Here is a 17,714-nt window from a genome sequence, read left to right on the forward strand (position 1 = left end):
AGCCAGGAGTTAGGGTTTTGCTAGGTGGAAAGGACAGCAACCTTGAAATGGAGTTGGAAAGGGAGCAGTGGCGCCTCTGAGTCACGACGCTCCAGAGAGCTCTTACGAAAACGTCTATCAGGTGCGCTTTGGCCATCGTGAACCTCTCCAGAGCACTGTCCGACAGGCCATCAGCACTGCGTGCACAGGGAGCGAATGCTCGGAGACTGGACCCTGAAAAGTGTGCAGCTCCTGCATTGCAGAGATTCTATTGCTCCCATAGGGGCCTGAGCTCCCGTTGGTCCCCTTAAAAGTCCCTAGGCAAGCAGCCTTCTTGGGGATCTCACTCAGAACCCCCTCCTGGCCCTCCTGAAGGGGAAATGGGAACTTCCCCTTCAGCCTTTGTGTTTTTACTTTCTTGCCTTAACATTTTAAAAAGAAATTTGCCTACGCCCTACCTCCTCCAGCCACATTTTCATTTTTTGTCACCGAGGGACACAAATCTGGCATTCTGGTATTATCATCTCATTGTACAGATGAGACCCTGAGACAGAGACATTGTTCAAACGTGCCCACGGTTACAAGTGAGGCAGCGTTGGAGAAGGCAACCTGGTCCGGGCAGACTGACTGGCGTCCATATCCTTCACCAATGTCCTCTCTCCCCTGATCCAATATAGGCTGAATAATGGACAGTAATTTGTACCTCAGCCCTACGCACAAATTCATACGTGTACACATGTACGCACGCACGCACGCACGCACGCACTTCTCCTAGGAAAGCTCCTCTGCTTGGGGCAGGTGGGCCTTTTAGGTAAGCAGTCTGCATGCTGCCCAAGTCTTAGCCTTCTCAGTTCCAACATAAATGAAGCAAGGACCACTACGTAAACCTCAGGATTCCAGGACATTGAAATGTCAGGGGCACATAGAAGCATCAGATCTAGGGGCTGGGGATTTAGCTCAGTGGCATCAAAGAGCCTGCCTTGCAAGTAGGCAGTCATGAGTTCGATCACCGGTACCGATAAAAAAAAAAAAAAAAAAAAAAAAAAAAAGAAGAAGCATCAGATCTACTCAGGGGCACACGATTATATGGAGACAAAACTGCTAGCTAGGAATAATCCTCCTCCCAAGGAGCAGCAGCTCCCCTCTCCTTCCCCAAATCTTCTGCTCCACACTCACCGGTATCAGGGGCACAGGCCTCGTCTGCTTTGGCAGCATTATCTGCATTCTGTGTATCAGAATCTGGGGAGCAAAAACAACAATAACAATAACAAAAGATTTAAAGATCTGTTGATGTCCTCCAGCTTCTTCAGGGACAGGAAGGGCCCTTCTCTGTGATCCGATTGGAGGTTGTGTCCGTGACACTGGGTTACCGCCAGCTGGGATCATGCTCACTGATGGGTGAGGGGCTGTGTCTCCCCTGGAAGCCAAAATCCCAGAAGAAGGCGGTCACGCCTCCTGCTTCCTCTGCTGTCCCCCTGTGAGTTGGAGGCTGTCCACATGGTGAATGTGCTTCATCCTCTGCCACATGTTACTCTGTGTCCCTTCTTGCCTTCACCCCCTTTCTGACCCCCAAATGCCAGGTGTTAGCCCTCTCTTTCTCTCACTGAGGTCCTATGAAGAAAAAATATCCCAGTCCCTTTGTCTCCATTCCTACCCCACAGGGAATTCACTATGCTCCGGGGCCCCCTCTGGGGAAGCAGCCTCTCCCATGGCAGAGTTGGAGCTGCCCCACACCCTCCCACCTTGTGCAAAGCTGGCCCATGTACCTGGGCCATTGGGCTCACTGCTGCTGGCCTCCTCCTTCAAGTGGTCTGGGGTCTCCTGCCTGGACTTCTGGCTGAAGGCCAGGAAGAGATGCGTGCTCAGCGGCTGAGGAAGATCTACTTCCAGGTACGACCTCATGAACAGCTTGAAGACGTCATAGCTAATCGGCTGACAGGGGCAGGAAGAGGAAAGTCAGTGGAGGGAAGCAAAGGTGCAGAGAGGATGGGGAAGAGGGAAAGGAGGCATGGAGATGGCAGGTGAGGTGGACAGATGGGGAAGCAGAGGAAGTGGAGAAGTGATGAGGGGCAGGAGCGACAAAGCTGGGGGGCGTGGTAGGGAAGGACAGGAACAGGGAGCGGGATGGGTGGGATGTACTAAAGATTAACGCCGGTGATTGCACATTGGGGCGGAGGACCACAGTGGGCCTTGGAGACCTAAGACAGGGTCTAATATGGGCCGAAAGGGGGTGATCGAGAGTGTGTTCTGGGAGCAGAGGACTTAGCCTTGGTCCAGGCTCATGGGAGGGACGTGACTGTAAGGAGCAGGATAAAGCCAGTGGTTTGAATCCCAGTTAAGATGAAGAAGGATGCAGCTGAAAACATCAGAGAAAGAAATGGCTCTTCTGTGATAGCTTGGTTTTCCTCTCCTGCCATAAGGGATGCGATTCCTGAGCATTTGGGTCTCAGAAAGCAGGATGGCTCTGAAGGGAAAGCAGGTGAGCTCTGAAGGCCCCATCTTTCATCCTTCTGATCCCCCCTAAAATGACAGAGGGCTGTGCGTGTCTGCTCAGCTGCTTCTCCAAACATGTCCTTGGGAAGGTTTTAGGCACCGGGAGAAGAGCAGGAAGCCAAGGACAGAAGGTGGAGCCAAGAGAGATGCCAAGAACTAGACCCTCTTCCTGCTGTGCCTCTCCTAGTACTTCCTGGCTTCTGGTCCCAGGCCAGGATCAACCAGCCAGAAAGAGCTGCTGCACTCAGCAAACACTCAACAACAACAACAACAAAAGCAGTTTGCAGTGAGTCATTACTGGCTTGTGCTTTCATGGCATCGGATCTTCATCAAACCAGCAGATGCTCCTGGAAATCATTTGAGGAAGTGCTACTCCAAGATGTGCTGTGCTGGCTTTTGTGAATAATATCAGCCAAAAGAGTAAAATCCTTTTTGAGGGATGACTGGTGATACCTGGTGACTCCATCAAAATGCGGATAGCATTTAACTTGCTGTTTGTCCTGGGGTATCTGTGACTCTTCTAGAGCCAGGAGTTGATTTGCATGTGTACAGTGAAGTTTGGGTTCCAAGTCTTGGCCCTAAAATTAAGTGACCCTCCCACCCCATTAAGAGCTGATAGAGCAATTTCTGTTAGCTCCTGGCAGAGGTGTTCTACAGATCTTTGCAGAGTGGAGGATGCGGCTTTCATGTGATTAAAGGAATGCTGAGAATGATGGATTTACTTTTTTTTGGTACCAGGAGTCAAATCAGGACCTTGCACTTGTGAGGCAGGCGCTTATGCAGCTGAGCTATATCTTCAGCCCTGAATCCACATTTATTATGACAATCATCTGTCTCTCATTGGCTTTTTTTCCCAAGTCCTTGTGTCTCTGTTTTACATCTTTCTTTTTACTTTTTAATTTTAAACAGAAAAAAGTAAGAAATAACAAAAAAACAGTTTCAAAATAGACAGTAGGAGAATAGTAATAATCAACACATTGGCCTTTCGTGGACCTGGGGTAGAGAGAACAAGGTCACTCCAGAAAGCAAGCCCAGTCTGGGAACCAGCACCATGCATGGGCTGCTGTGGACTAGAACAGCCAGACCCCAGTCCCTTTGAGTGCACCGGCAAACAGGAAGTACCAATCCTGCCACCCCCCATCCCTGCTGTAAGCGATCCATTATCCAGAGAAACACAGGCTGTGATGATAGCTATGGAAGTGAAATGCAATTGCATCCCTGTGGTGCTTTGCTGTTTCACTAACATTGCAGGTCTAGGGACAGTGGTCTGATCATAGGTTCAGAGGATAGTGATACACAGTGTGACATCTAGGGGGATCTCCTTCTGAAGGTTGCAGACACTGTTTCCCTACGGTCTTGTTTTGAAGTTCTGTAGTGTTTCCATTGTTTTGTTGGGTTGGGCCTTATACTCTTTTGTTTTGTTTGATTACGTCAAATCCGATGGCAGGAGCAACTATTTCAAAGATAGCGAGATATATTATGGTAGCAATTTTGAATTTGCTATTGGTTGGAAGTCTTTTATTGCATTCATTGTTTTGCGTTTATTAGTTTTACTCTATTCTGTTTTGTTTAATTTTTACTATGTCTGAAATTATCTGTATCTATTGTGAAGACATCAAAAGGCATTATGGTAACTATTGTTGATTTCATAATGTTTTGAAGTTTTGTATCTCTTATACTGATTTGTTTTATCCTGTTTTATCTTCTTGAAAATAAAATCAACACATTGCATATTTTATATTTACAGTAGTTGTTCAGAGTACAACATATAGGCATGAAAATATCCAGAAAATTACTAACATAAAGCTTGCCCTCCAATGAACCAAGATAAACTAGCTATTTATATATCTTAATTGTCTGCTGTACATATATTTTCCTTTTCCTTCCTGTTTGTCACCTTTCTCTCATCAGTTTTTCTTTTGAAAAGTTTCTTCCTTAATCACAATATCTATTGTACATCTTGGATCTTATTTACTCTTTTAGATTCTCACACTAATAAGGCAATATGACCTTTACACACGTGGATCTGGTTTATTTCACTAATGAGTATGATCACAAGTTGCATCCATTTACCTATAAAAGTCTCAAGTTTATCTTTTTTATGATCGTTATTGAAACAATCCACATTTTTTTAAAATCCATTTTTGGTTGATGAGCATTTGCGTTGTTTAGCTATTACAAATTGTGCTGCTATAAACATGGGTACACATATGCTGCTATGGTATGATGCTTTTAAGTCTCCTGGGAAGATACCCAGAAGGGGAATAACTAGGTTGAATGGGTCCTCTAATCCTAGCTTTTAGAGGAAACTCCACATTGATTTCCATAGTGGTTGCACCTGTCTACACTTCCACCAATAGTAGAGAAGGGTTCTTTTTCCCCATAGTTCTGCCAGCATTTGTTATTCGTTGACGTCTTGATGTCATCCTATTCTTTCTGTACTGCGATAGCATCTCAGTGTTGTTTAGATTTGCATCTCTTGAATGACCAATGATGCTGAACTTTTTTTATGTACTTATTTGCCACTTGCAGTTCTTCATCTGAGAATTGCATATTCATCTCAGACGCCCATTTTTGGACTGAGTCTTTGAATTTGGTGAGTCTGATTATTTTTCAATTCTTTCTATAGTCTAGATATAAGTCCTTTGTCTCGGGGATAAGTAGCTATAATTTTTTCCCATTTCTTGGGTTGTATTTTCACTTTATTGGTGATTTATTTTGCTGTGCAAAAGCTTTTTAATAAGGTGAGATCCCAGTTGATTCTTTGTTGTATTTCCCAGAAATCTGGGTTTTGTTCATGAAGTCTCTGCCTGCACCTATGTCATTAAGATTTCTACCTACATTATCTTCCAGTAGATTTAGTGTTTCTGTTTTAGTTTTTAGATATTTGATCCATTTTGATTTTAGTTTAGTGCATGGTCATAGACATGGGTCCAGTGTTAGTCTTCAGCATGTGGAAAGCCAGTTTCTCCAGCACCACTTACTAACGAGACTGTCTTCCAGTGAAGGTGTTTGGCTCCTTTGTCAAAGATAAGGTGGCTGAGTGTGTCTGGGGATGTACCTGCATCTGTTACACACTATTTCTGTCCCCCTCTCTCTATAGCTGTTCACTTCAGATACCCTTTTCGCACTCTTTCACTCTTTCCCAGACACAACAGCAAGATGTTTTCCTCCTGCTTTCCACGTGTAATCCACTCACTCCTCCCTCTGTCTTGATGGTATCTGCCAACACTTGCTTGTCTTCACCTGCAAGCTTGTGCCACGTCCACTGTTCCAAAGACATTGCTGTCTACTGCCAGACAGCCATGAGCTCAGCCTATCTTCCTTCTCCTTCAGGTTTCTTCAAGCAGACCATATTAGCCTCCTGAATTACATCCAGTTTGGGGCTTTTAGCTCTGAACTTGCTCTTTTGAAAGTTATTAATTTGGTTGGCTCTTTTTAGACTTTATCATCTTTGGCTTTTTTGGCAACATCTCATCCACTTTTCTTCTTAAAACTGTTTTCTATGGAGTTGTTTTCTTTTGGTTCGCTTCCTTCTCTACTTTGACTTGACTGATTATTTGCAAAATGGCACTGTTATTTATTATTTCTAAAAGTTGTTTTGCACGGCTCTTTGGCAAAAATGTAATTGACAAGTACAGTTTTAAATGGCAGTTTTGAGTTCCAACTTGTACTGTGAATCTTTTCCTGTAACAACCAAATTGAAAACTATTGGAATAAAATGTTTCTGGAAAACAGATTGAAGTGAGTGATTTAACAAAAAGAAAGTCTAAACAAAGTCTAACATAATGCTGTGAAAAAACCCAAGGCCACAGATCACTGAGTAAGATCAGATCTGGAGATCTGTGGCTGGTCTCTGGTCTACTGCATGGTTTGAATCTCAGGGTCTTCTTCAACAGACTGTGGGAGCTGAACTTGAAAATCTCAAGCTCTGAACTTCTCTTAGCTTTCTGCTTAGGCTACCTCCTCCTGCTAACTCTGCAATTCTTGCTAATGCCAATGACAAACTCTCCCAACATTCCAGTCTCAGCTTGGAACTTTCTGTGGCCTGAGACCAGCTGCTGGCCCCTTTCTTCTGTCTGCTGTTCCTCTGCACTTTCTGTCACATTCAGACCTTTCATGCCCATGGTCTCTGCTGTCATCACTGAAGTTTCTGACTTCGTTTCATGCATCTTACCCAGACCACTGCAATACCTCTCTGAGGCTTCCTTGCCTCAACCCCGTGGGCGGGTCCTCCCATCTGTCTTATCCATCTTTGCCAGGTTGATGTCCTGAAGCCAACTCTGATAAGATTGCATCTCTGCTCAAAATCTTGCATGGCTTCTAACTGCCCACGGGGAGAGGTGAGACCAGCTGATGTACTACTGCAATAGGGGTGGCAAACCGATGGCACGTGTGCCTCAGCTGGCTGCTTATGATCACTGAAAACTCAGAGAGGCTTACCATCACTGTCCTAGGCTCTACATTATAAAATACATTTTAAAAAGACAAGTAAGTGAGGTAAAATGACTATAAGCAGGAGGTCTCATATGCTGGGTTACTACAGTCTGGTGGATCACCCTGTGCACCCTCTCAGACCACTGGGATTCTGAATCTTCCTCCTAATCCCACTTTAAATTACATTTGTAGTTCCTCCAAGCTCTCAGACCACTCTGTGCTCTCATGTGCAGCTATGCACCCTGCCCATACTGGTATATCTTTGTTTTCTTGACCAGACCTCCATTTCCTTACCCCATCTGAACAACATCCTCCCTTCTCTTCCTATTAAAATTCTAGCCATGATTTAAGACCTAATGCAGACCCCTAAGCCAGGAAGGACGTCCTGTACCCAAGTTTCTATACTCTGCACCTTAGTTCCTGCTTGTGACCCTTGTATGTGCTGCTCTCTGTTAATAGTTATTTGTGACATATCTCAGGTCCTCTACTAGCTCCGGGGCTTCTGGAAGGTAGTGAGAATACGTTGTTTCATTCTCATATCCCCTTGGTCACCCCTCAGTGTTTCTTCTTAGGTATCTGAATGCGTGATGGGTTCCTAACTGGTCCAATTCAGGAATGGCTTGGTCCTGTGCTGTCTTCAACTTCCGCTGTGGGAGTTGTTCAGTACATATCTGAGCAGATCCTCAATTCTCAAGATAACAGAGCAAGAGGGGACTGTGACTGACACTTTTTGGGACAAGACAGATTTTGCCAACATACATAGCTTGTTTAAGGTCACAAGCATGTCACAGAATGTAACCCACGCTCCAGTGAGTCTGGGTCTGGGTCTGGGTTTATAGTACCCCCACGCACTGCCTCTTAAAGCTGCTGGAATTTTTCCATGGTAGCTATCAGCCACTGTCTTATTTCCCACAGGATCTTTCAGATGACGAGCAGGGGTGTGCTCATCCCAGCCAGATGCTGCCCGATCCTCTGCAAAGTGCCATTCTGTTAGTACATTTCCCAGAAATCTGCCCCTTCCCACAGCTAACTCCTTTCTCGTTGAGACATTTTAGCAGCTGGGAGCCATCAAGCTTGAGAAATTAAACCCTCATTGTTTCTCCAACCCTGTGCCATGACATTACACCTACCAGAAGTCAAGTGCACGGCATGAGAGAATGAAATCAGAGTGACAGGGTTCCCTGGGACACAGTAGTGGCAGGTGGACAAAGAGTGAGCCTGAGGCTGATGGGCGCGAGGGCGGCCACGTGCTCCTAACTCACAAGCTGCTCTGGGCTCTGAAAGCGCCTGTGCCCTGCACACTTGCAGTGGCCTTGACCAAACTGTTCCCCTCCCACGTGTCAGTCCCTGACAGACAGGCTGAACAGCAGCCTCCGCCAGCCTTTGTTCCCGTGTTTCTGGAGCTGGGGTGGGCGGTGGGGGGCAGTGAGTTCTTTGCCAGCTCTGCCCTCTTCTCTGTGGGGCTTCTCCTCAGGAAGGTTTTTTGAAACATCACGTGTGCAAGCTCACCCCTATTCTGGCAATTTCTCTCCTGTTCCATTCTCCAGAGACTGGGGTGTTTTATCTGAAGCCCCTCCCAGGTGCACCTCGAGAGCACAGGGCCTCTGGATTCATTCTCGGTGTCACGCAGGGAAGGTGCTTACTTGGGCTGTTGAACAGATGACAGCGTGAGTAAGTAATGGCCAGGCTTTCCCTAAGGCAATCTGTTGATCTTTCACTTTTTTGCAGTGGGTCCTCAAGAAAGGACCCAGGTGCAGGGAAAAAGTAGGTGAGTTCTGGGAAACATTCTGGGAAAGGAGACAGAGAGGAATAATGGTGGGTAAGTCTAACCGAAGATGCCTTGACTCTAACATCCTGACCTGTGAAGTGGATCCTGTTAGTACGAAGTAAGTTCCAGAAGGTAGAAGCTGTTCCTTGATCTTTGCTTTTCTACTGTATGCAGCACAGTGCCTTGGCTGTTCAAGAGATGATAGACGCATTGACTTTGAAAATGGGAAGAGGTCTTGCATTTGCTTATTCATTCAACAAACATTTATCGAATGCTTGCTATAAGCCAGGTATTCTGGGTACTGGAGATAGCAGTGGACAAAAGTATTCTAGTGGGAAAGACAATTAGTTAATTAAATTATGCGGTGAGACAGATGGTGAGATGCACTAAAAAGAAAGCAGAGCAGTAGGATGAGGAAATATCAGGAAAGTGGGCTCCAAGTTTTAGATAAAGCCGATGACAACCATTGAGAAGGCGATGTGAGCCTCCACTCGGAGTGCAGCAGATGCATGCTGTGGTTGTATTGGGGGTGGCAACAGCCAGTGTGAGGTGCTGAAGTGACAGCCATGTGACACCACAGCATCAAGGAGGTGAGTGTGGCTGGGAAGGAATGAGAACAGGGAGAGCAGAAGAAGCGAGGTTAGACTCTGGGGAGAGACGCAGACTATCACAACCTTGGCCTTTACTCTGTGCAAGGGTTGGAGGACTGTGGAAGATCGTTTCAAAAAGAGCAGCAGCTGTGATGTAAGCTTTGACAGATCACTCAGTTTGTGTCTGAAGAACAGACTTTGGGGACGAGGGAAGGGGCAGAGGGCCCTGGTAAGAGACTCCAGCCGTCACCTGAGCACTGTCTGGTGATAACTCAGGTCAGGATGGTAGCGGAGTGAGTGTGTCATGGATACATTCTGAAGGTAGAAGCAACTGTTTCCTGATGAACTAGATTCGGGATGTGACAGCAAGAGCAAAGTCAGTGATGACTTCCTGGTTCTGGACTGAATAACTTTGAGAGTGTAGTTGTCATTGGTTGAAATAGGGAAGACTGCTATTTCATAGATGAGGGCTCAGGACATGATAAACTTGAGATTTCTATTGACTTTAAATGGAAATATCAAGGTGGGGATGAAAGGAAAACCAGGAGAATGGGATACTCCGGAACCACATGAAGAAGCTGGAGGAGGATTTAACTAAATAAGTCCAATGCCACTGAGTAAAATTGCTGTCCTTGGCTATGCTGACTGGTGGTCAGAGTGGAGGAATGGGAGTTACCTACTGATTAAAAGAGACCAGGAGATGAAAACATGGGGCCACTCAACACAGATAAATCTTTTGCACTGTTTTGCTACAGAGAACAGGAGAATAATAATGAGATGACCGTTTGAGACAGAAATGGAGTTAGGAGAATGGTTTTTAATACAGGAAAACCAATGGTGTACAGATGTGAATGGGAAAAATCTAACATATATACAGAAAAGTGGACGTAAAACAAGGGAAGCGGAAGTGGAGAGAAAGAGGCAGGGTTAGGGCACATATTTTGCTGAAATGATACCTGCTAACAGGCCACAAGAGGGTGCAACTTAATGCTTTAGAGAGGCAGCTGGACTCAGACCAAGGCGTGGGCGCTTACCCCTAATTATGGGAGGAGGGGTACAGTAGACTTTGCACACGGGTGAGGTAGCTAGTGGAAAATCACTTCTGACCGTTTTCTCAGTGGTTAGCTGAGGATGAGGCGAGGAGGGGTGACAGATTTTAGCTGAGAAGGTGGATGGAGTCTTCTAGGATAGCGGAAGGGGTAATGGAATTGGGAAACATGTCATGTCAGACAGCACGGAAGGCTCGCTCATGACTCTGGAGCAAATCTATCAAGGCGAGCTAAGCCTCCAAAAGGAGACAAATCGCGGAAGGCAAAGACTGGAACACGGAGTTTTCTAAGGCTCAAAACGGAAATATGCTTACCTTATGTGGATCATACTGCTTGAGGCTCCCACCCTCATTAAATTCAGCCAAGACATCTTTTATCTTCTTGGAGGAATCTGCAGAGACACAATTTATATGAGACATACTGGTGAGCAGCTAGTGCAAAGCTGGGATGAATAAATTCTCTCTGATCAACCATGGTTATGGTGGAGCAGCTCCTTACTCATTTCCAGGATGATATGGAGAAATATCACCCTTTTCTTTCCTTTTACACTCTTATTTCTTCTTCTCCTTCTCCCCATTCCCTCCCCCTCCTTCTGTTCAGTCTATTTTTTCACCTGCTATCTGAACTACCTTTCTCAAACACAAATTTGATCGAACCCTCTCCCCTGTTCTGCAGATTCCCATTTTCCCAAGGTAAAACCTATCCTCATTAGCTTGGATTCAGCCTCTCATGATCTGAGCTACCCCAGTCATTTCTCCCACCCCATTCATCTACTTTTCAGCCACATAAAACCACATTTCCAGAAATCTCTGAATACACCATGGATTCTTTCATGGCATTTCTTTTCTGTCTTGTAAATTTCACTCAATTTTCAAGATACAGTTCACAGGTCAATTCCTCTGTAAGACCTTGCTTTGCACCAGAGTTAATCATCTTCTCCTCTGGCTCCCACATAACTTGCACAAAATTCTGCAATGGCACTTGTATTATAATTATTAGTTAGTTTATCTTGCTCATCTCTTGTCCAGTTTTACCTTAAGAGCGGTAACTGGCTGGTGAGTCTCCGTATATCAAATCAAGATCTGGCATATAACTAACATCCAGAAAAACAATATACAGGTAAGTGTTTAATCATCCGTGTGGAAATTTTAAAAGCTGAAAAAATTTGTTAATTATTCAAGATGGGCTGCCAGAAAGGCTCACGGGCCGCTGTCCTTGGTGCTGAATTTTGATTGTGTATCAAAGCAAGATACAGTACTGAAGTTTCTACCAATTCTGTGAATCTGACAGCTTTGTCCCCACTTTTTGCTTGACTTTTATGACCTATCTTCATGAGGGGAAATTGAGAGTTATTTATCCTGACATGAAATCATAGCCTCAATTATGTTCCATAATTAGTATGGCTGCATTGATTTTCTTGTGGCAGTTTTAGTATACTGTGATAGCCAGAACGTTTTCCTTTGTAAATTAAGCCATTCTACCCCTCATGTTTTCCCATCAGAGTTCCTTTATGTCACATTTACATTAGAAGGGTATGGAGAAAGACTCAGAGGACTCTGAAAGCATAGCAATTTACAAAATTTTGCTTTCCATAGCAAATAATTCAGATACTAGAGACAACAGTGATTGCATATTTTTTTGAGTTTTTTTTAAAGAGAAAGAATAGTGTTAATAATTACCATAAAAACACATCATGAGTGCTTTCTGTGTAGTTGCCAGCACTTTAGACATCAAAGAAACCCAAGGATTCTATGACCTGTGTTTTCCCTATCTCCAAGTACTGTGAATAATTACGAGCTTTTCAAGCTCCATGGCTGGTACTTAAATGCTCAAACACAGGATACCGTCATTAAAAGCTAACATGGTGTCCCTTGTTGCTCAAGTTCTTTGCACAGAATGGTCTCATAGGCCCAACTAAAGTACATATACTTACAAACTGGGTGTTTCTCCATGGTTTTGCTGACTTGGATTGCACTATGTATATGTTATAATCATTGTGGGATTGAGACATACTTAAGGGCCACCAGAAAATGCCACTGTTGCCTAAAAATGGAAATTTCTTTCTGAAATTCCAAATGGATGTTGCAAACTAATAGCTCTGCTGCTCACTAAAATTCAGGCAGCAGATGCCAACAATTTGTGTTGGTTCCATTCAATTCAGAAAGCACTACAAAGTGTAAGAGGCTGCAAGGTGTTGTTAGTGAACCAGTGGATAAAGTGGCCTGAATAATTGTGGTATAAGTTATCCTTTCCTGAGGATGCTTATCTGTGTGTTTTCATAAACTCTCCTCCACCAAACCAAGCAAATTTGGTGATTATTTTCCAGTTTATAAATTTCAGAAGCTGAAACTCAGAAAAATTAACTGACTTGCTCAAGACCCAGAGTTCTAGCTCAGTCTATTTTCTTGCTTACAGAATATTTGTTAACACAAAAAAGAATGTAATTAATACCGTAGTAATGACATTAAGCTCTATGAAACACTGTTTAAGGGAGAAATAAAATGAAAATGAGTAAAAGGTTGAGATGGGGACCAGACCTGACTGTGAAGTTAGTGGCTGAATTTAGGCACGAAGAATGTGAGTGATGTTAAAACACTGACATGAAGTGGAAGGACGTTCTCAGGAGGGACACCCTCTCATGAGGGCACCCAACAAAGATGCAGAGATCAGCACCAAAGAACATGTAGAAAAAATAAGAACTGGAGATTAATTTGGGGCAGCTTTGCATGGGTCTTGAATGTCAAGTTAATATCATTGATTTGACATTGTTACAGGTTTTTTTTTGAATGATAGAATAACAGAACTAGGTCTCTGTTTTCTAAAAGCTCATCTGAAAATAGAAAAGAAGAGAGTTTAGAATTAGGCCAGAGCTCAGTTAACCTTATCTTATATGTAATATATAGCAATTATTCTACAAACAGCTAGATTATTTACCAAAAAAATCCTATATTTTAGAATACATTTTAATGGGAGATTTTCAGCCTAGCCAAAGTGTTTAGATTGTAGAAAAACACAAAATTGAGAACATGGGTATCCTGAGATGGCTTCTTCAAAAGTAAAGTTAGCATTCTGACTGAGAATCAAGGGACCGATTTCAATAAAATTTATACTTTGGATATTATTATCACAATTTTTGAGAATTCACAGTTTATCCTAACAGATATACCTTTATCATATATTCACATTTAACAGAGGATTTTTAAAAGAAAAAAGAGAAAACATTTATTTTAAGGTACTTACTTAACAGTCTAAGACTAAACAGGAAAAAATAAATAAATAAAACCAAGACAGGAGACTTCTGATTAATTCAGAAACAGGGTACTCCTTAGCACACAGTTACTTTAACTTTATGGGGTTGCATGGGTTATAGCAGCCACACCATTGTTAAAAAGGAAAAGAGCCTAATTCTCCAATTTGTGACACATGACTTTCCCTTAGAATGTCCTCTGATTCTTCACGGCAGTTTTTTCCTCAGAGGATTTCTGGGCTGGGATCTCCTTCTACAAGGAGTGAGTGGGCATGGTGCATGACTAATCCATTTTGATGAGCCCTGCTCCATTCTGCTTCCTCCTAAAACAGTTAATGATAAAGGACTTTTTGGGAGCATTCTTTGCTGTCACTTCAGGTGCCATCTGTTGGCCTAACAGTGTCAGTTCAGGAGGGAACTCTTTTCTCAAAACCTGTAATAACATCACCACCAGGATCAGAGGACATGGCTCCATTTCTGAGAATACAAAATAATGCCAATCCCATAATCCTTTGTAACAACCCATACTTTGCTGCGGGTTTATTGTATAAAGCATTTCCTTAGTGGCCTTTATATTTTATTTAAATCTCCATTACTGCCTTCTAATGTAATAACTATCACCATTGTAGTGAAGAAGAAACTGAGATTTATGGAATTTAATAGATTCCTCTAAGATTACACAGCTAGTAAGTGAGTCACTCTTTTATCATATCTGAATAATATGACATAGCTGTTAAATTCATTGGATATGAAAATACTGCTAAGTCAGAAGACAAGACCTTCCTCTATCACAGTGGCTCTGAAACCTGGCTGACATTGGAATCAGCAGAAAGACTGCATACTGAAACCCAGCACTCATCATTAAATCAGCATCTATTGGAAAATGCAGGAAATAATATATTTTAAAGCCTCAGGGGAGATTCAAACATACAGTCAAAGTTGAAGACTGCTGGCCTATGATGTGATTTTAATTTTATAAGTGAAGACTGTTAAGAAGCAGCTGCATTTATTGAATAATTACTACAAAAATCAAAAAGATTTAACTCTGGTAAATCTCAAATTGATGTGCTGGCAGACATTCTTTGCTAAGTGGGACACACTAAAGAACTCCATCTGACAGGTCACCTGCTTCAGCTATTGGCAAAGCAGGGTAGCTTTAGTTAACTCAGCCTAGCCAGACCTTCAGCACCCCAAATTAGGTGTTTAGTAAGCTCTTTTCTGTAGTCAAGGATACTAGTGACAACATCTGTCCTAAAAGGATTTAAATCCAAAATTATCCTTTTATGCTTTGTGTGCCAAGAACTCTAGGTCCTAAACCAAACAGTCACTCCTAAGTTTTGAGAAAATGCAAAGCTTTCATAAGGAAAAAAACAAAAAACAAAAAATGATGCTCTACTCATAGACACCTCTGCTGCAGCTTGGGGTGGTACCAGAACATTCTCTGTGTGAACAAGCAGGAGAATCAGCAGGACATCAGTTCTGCTGCCTGGACCAAGACCTAAAATTTATAGCCTGTCTTTTGGTGAGAAGCACAGTATTTGAGTGCCAGATCATTATACTGTTCAGCATAGAAATAACCAAAAATCAACATTTTGAAAAGCGTATCTGAAAGTCCATACAGAGAGTGAAATACTAAAGTGTACATCTCTTCCTTCCATTGTTTCTCCTGGTCCAGGAGTTTCTTGAACTGCATGAGACCTGGTGAAAATGCAGATTTTGACTCAGTAGGTGTTGTGGATTAAAAATAAGTGGTCAACTTAACACTAGCTGAATTGAACCAGCAATGGTGCTGAGTGTAGGTGGCCCATCTGAGGACTGTTGCCAGCATAAAAAGGAAATGTAGAGAGAAAGAGTGAGGCATTGTGGGCTTTCCTAAGTGTTGATTGGAGCCATTGGTTCTCCTAGAAGAGAACCAATATAGCTAGCTTCCTAGATATGAATTCAGCCATTATCATCAGAGGAGCTTGGGACCTTGTTGCTGAGAGTGGCTACGGTTCACTTTAGGGGAGCTCTGGGCCTTACATAGAGCATCACTTCCTGGCTCTGGAGGGGAAGAAGTGTGCTATTTAATCCCTAAGAAAAGTTGTCCTGCTGGCTTCCTGATATGTACTTGACTGTTCTCATTGCTGGGGGAGCTCAGGACCTCACTGTCACTGAGGATGGCTGTGGTACTTTTCAGGGAAGCCCTGGTCCCTATTTTGAGCATTGCTTCTTGGCTCCAGTGTAGAATCTTCAACCTACTGGCACAGATCCTTCACCTGGCTGGCATGGATTTTCCAGCTTTCACTGCTGACCTTTGGGCCTTCCCAGTGCAAATCTGTGAAAAAGACTTGCATGAGTCATTGTCGTGACTCCAGGTTCTCAGCTGAACTCACATAGGTTATTGCCATGAGATTCAGGCCCTCAGCTGAATTTTCTAGGTCTTTAGTGTTGTAGACAGATTTCCTGCACTTTCTTTGTATTTAATTCCTTGGGTGATCATCATAAAATAATGTTATAAATTCTGTGTCCTGTATGTAAATTGTTCTCCTTGCAACCCCTGATGACAACAGCAGGTCTGAGTCAAGGCCTGAAGCTCTGCATCTTGATGAGATTCTAGATGATGCTCAACACTCAGGAGCAGGCCTTCACTTTTGGTGAACATGACCCGAGGGGTGCTCCTGTAGATCTGTGACAGACTGTTATAGCTTCCCTGCAAAGATGCCAAGGCTAGGGGACCATATTCCAAAGATGAGTAAGAACATAAGTGACTCTTGACCATGAGTACTTGGGAGCCATGTGAAGGAACAAAAGAAGAGTAAAGAAAAATTGGCACATGAAGGAAAAAATTAAAACCGAAAGTGTTCTACAAATGAAAGCTGAGAGATGTATGCATAAGTTTTCTAATTACTCTAAAGAGTCAAGAACCGGGGCTGGGGATTTAGCTCAGCGGCATAAGCGCCTGCCTTGCAAGCAGGCAGTCGTGAGTTCGATCCCTGGTACCGATAAAAACGAAAAAGACAAAAAAAAAAAAAAAAAAAAAAAAGAGTCAAGAACCTAGTGAGTTACAGAAAAACCAACACAGCACCTGCTATGGGTCCCAGAAGAGGAAATGATGTCATAACAGAGGTGCCAAGGCCAGAAGCACTGGAATGAAAGGTCTACTTCTGCAGCCAGGAGGAATTGGGCCCCAGAGCAGAATATGGAAATGTAGGTGAGAAGTTCAGCTGCAGAAGCATCAGTTCACTTCTCACTCACCTCCTCTCCACCACATGCCTTTCCCACGTCACTGTTAATCCCCAGCGCAGTCCACTGACTGGCGTAAGATAGATGTTCAATAGTCATTCAATCCATGAAGGCTAGGAAACGGTTGTGTTACTACATTTGCCCATGTGTCCTCTATTGCCAGGACCACAGGAAGAAAAGGGACTCGTGCTGCTGATACATAAAAAAATCAAAGGAAAAGACTTTACCTCAAAGCAAAGGGAACTGTGGCTGATGTGAGAGAATCCCTTTTAGGATGCTAAGCTTTCCTGATGCACCATCAATGAACTGAACCCTTAGTACACCTTATTGGTGTAAGTGAAATTTGCATTGCTAGCAAAATTCCCCACTTTTTCTCCAAATAATTTGGCCTCATTGATCACATTGCTGGTGAAAGCGGAGGAGTGGATTAGACAACCTGTACTGTCTCCCAACTGAGAGTGTGGGCTCTGGACCGCTGGCACCTGCATCACCCGGTATGTCCATCAGCTACATTGTGGAGAATTTTTAAAGCTGGAAGAAATCTTGACTATCATTCATTTCAGCTTCTACCGACTTTTACAAGGTTTCAGTATGAACTGAAACCAAAGCCCAAAGTCACACAGAAAGTCAGTGGTAGAATATGCTGGAACTCAGCAAGTCTGGGACCTACTGATTTAGAATTTGCACTAAACTCTCCAGAAGATGCATACAGTAACTTTGAGAACCAGTATTTGGTAGTCATTTCTCCCTGTCCCCACTATCACTAAGGGAAAAGAAGACCATTGTGTTGAAGGAGATGGGGTGAGACATAGCCACCGTTCTCCCTTTCAGGAGAGAAGGAACCAGGACCACACAAGCACTTGCTTGGCTCTCACTCTGCTGCCAATATGAATTGTAAGATTTCAATGATGCTTGCTTAACAGCTT

The 17,714-nt window shown here is 43.4% G+C and overlaps 1 protein-coding gene across 5 annotated transcripts in view; it reads right to left on the reverse strand.

Annotated features, from left to right (window-relative positions):
• Dgkg (diacylglycerol kinase gamma) overlaps positions 1 to 17,714 on the reverse strand; it is a 193,515-nt gene that overhangs the window by 131,587 nt on the left and 44,214 nt on the right. For all 5 annotated transcript variants that reach the window (XM_023560313.2, XM_003477071.5, XM_063261207.1 and 2 more), the window contains exons 3-5: positions 10,631 to 10,707; positions 1,746 to 1,911; positions 1,156 to 1,218 (exon numbers count right to left, since the gene is read on the reverse strand). In XM_023560313.2, coding sequence (XP_023416081.1) covers positions 1,156 to 1,218; positions 1,746 to 1,911; positions 10,631 to 10,707 — 306 coding nt within the window. The remainder of the gene's footprint in view (positions 1 to 1,155; positions 1,219 to 1,745; positions 1,912 to 10,630; positions 10,708 to 17,714) is intronic.

This window comes from Cavia porcellus, unplaced genomic scaffold (assembly GCF_034190915.1).
Source record: "Cavia porcellus strain 051 isolate PalLab524CR breed Dunkin Hartley unplaced genomic scaffold, mCavPor4.1 scaffold_14, whole genome shotgun sequence".
In the NCBI taxonomy this organism is placed as follows: domain Eukaryota; kingdom Metazoa; phylum Chordata; class Mammalia; order Rodentia; family Caviidae; genus Cavia; species Cavia porcellus.